Source organism: Postia placenta (genome assembly GCF_002117355.1).
Source record: "Postia placenta MAD-698-R-SB12 unplaced genomic scaffold POSPLAscaffold_543, whole genome shotgun sequence".
In the NCBI taxonomy this organism is placed as follows: Eukaryota; Fungi; Basidiomycota; class Agaricomycetes; order Polyporales; family Adustoporiaceae; genus Rhodonia; species Rhodonia placenta.
The window spans coordinates 1-1,876 of record NW_020170374.1 but is presented as its reverse complement, the minus strand read 5'-3'; the positions used below and the strand labels follow the sequence as shown (position 1 = coordinate 1,876).

General features: G+C 53.3%; 1 protein-coding gene across 1 annotated transcript; it reads right to left on the bottom strand.

Moving 5' to 3' along the window:
* Positions 1 to 304: 304 nt before the first annotated feature.
* On the bottom strand, positions 305 to 1,840 carry POSPLADRAFT_1163966 (hypothetical protein; the record flags this gene model as incomplete). The annotated part of the gene is made up of 4 exons (XM_024487800.1): positions 305 to 555; positions 640 to 1,301; positions 1,361 to 1,593; positions 1,685 to 1,840. The coding sequence occupies 4 exons, from the start codon at positions 1,838 to 1,840 to the stop codon at positions 305 to 307; spliced, it is 1,302 nt and encodes a 433-aa protein (XP_024332481.1).
* Between the last annotated feature and the right edge of the window lie 36 nt (positions 1,841 to 1,876).

The following is a 1,876-nucleotide window of genomic DNA, read 5'->3' as shown; positions in this document are numbered from 1 at the left end:
ATAGCCGCTCTGACTCACCGGCCCCCGGGGCCGCGTCGGCATGCTGCGCACAGACCAGCTGCGCACGGACCAACGCGCACAGCCTGCCCTAATCTCCCCATGTATATAAGCCGGCCTCTGCTGCCCTAGGGACCTCAGTTTCGACCTCTTGTCCCTAGGTCAGTAAGCTCTCTTGTACTTACTTATCTTCCCTTACTAACTAATATATTCTTGTCCCTAGCCTTAGGTTTGAGCCTAGCTCACCATCGCTTCGGTAAGATAAGTCGAACGCCCCCAGCGTTTGGTTTTCCCCTGTCGCTCGACCCTAAGTCGCGACATCAAGCCAGAGCGACATGAGGTCCTCAGGCTCACCAATACTGTCCTCATGGTCAGCAGTAATCACCGAGTCAACTCTCCACCGTACGACACTTCGCTGCCCTAGTTCATCCGCTAGTATTGCTCGTGACGATGCGAGGTCGTTTTGAATGCCGGCAATGTGTCTGTCCAGACTAACGAGAAATTGTGCCACAGTCAACGCACCCTCAGGTTTCGCAATATCAATGTCTCCTAGATGGTCTATTCGTGCGATATGCACACGAGGCTAGAACCATGGTATTAGACCCATCCGTGATCGCAATCACAATTGCATTCTCACCAGACATTGTCCATCAACCAGCTCTGCTTCAGTCCACCCAAAATGAAACGAGATTGAGCTTCCATACCGCTCGAACGAGATACCTATCAACGGCTCCTGGACATGCCAGATACGCCGCTGATACAATACGCTTGCCCTGATGACAGGCAGTGTGTCGTCATCAGCCATGCACACCACAGGAACCAAGGCATCTGTAGGAAGTGGCTTGTCTCGTGGACATTCCAGCGCATGCAAGTCTAGTCCAGCAATACTCTGTTGATCAATGTCTGCCTCATCCTCGTCGGTGTCCTCATAGTCGACCCTCTCCACCGCAGGAAGTCTCAGCCATTCCGATACAGAGAGCGAGCGGTGCGGCACGATATAGACTGGCAGAGCACCAGGACGTTGCTGTACACGGATCACCTCAGAATTTACAGCATCGCTGTCATCGTGTGGTGAACACCCATTGCTGCTTTCCTGAACATCCCCGTGGCCGCTATTCCCGCTCCCAGTCTCGACAGTCTCGCCATCGCAACCCTCGTCTTGCGGATCGACTGTTGGCGAAGTGAGAGGGACACCTGCGGCAATAGACACTAGCAGAGGCGCGCAGACGCAAGTACTCATGTAGCGGAATAGAGGGCTCAGCTCTCCACACCAATGTCGAGGCAACGCAACCAGAGCCTCTTCGCTGCACATATTGTACCGTCAGGATTCATGCGCAGCTGTCGGAAGACCAACAGCACGTACTCCACAACCAGATCTCGTCTGGTGATGCATAGCGCATTCCGAACCAATATGCAGAGGAATGATTCCTTCGGACTACATGTGCCGATCTCCTCATCGGCGCAAAGGACATTTCTTATGCTGGCGCAGTCGTTGAGAACGGCGTTGAAGATATGCCTCAGGGATGCGTCTCTTGATTTCTCGCCGTCTCCGCGTGCCTGAGGTCGGCATGTCGTGCGAGACGAACTCTGTAATTCCTGCACTAATGGTATCACTCGAGGGTACAGCCACGGATATGGACCCTATTTCCTGTTAGTGGCGAGCGAGAATAGATATCCAGTGTCTTACCTCCTTCACCCACGCTGGAAGTTCGAATGCGCCTCTCAGAAGGTGAGCGTACTCCTTCACTTTCTGCGGAACGTCACTGTTACTCTCCACACCCCGACCGTCATGATGCGCGGCATCGCGAACGATTGTTTTCAGATACGCGTGGTACGGGTCCATTATAATATGTGCAAAAAAAGTGGCCTTACGAAGAGT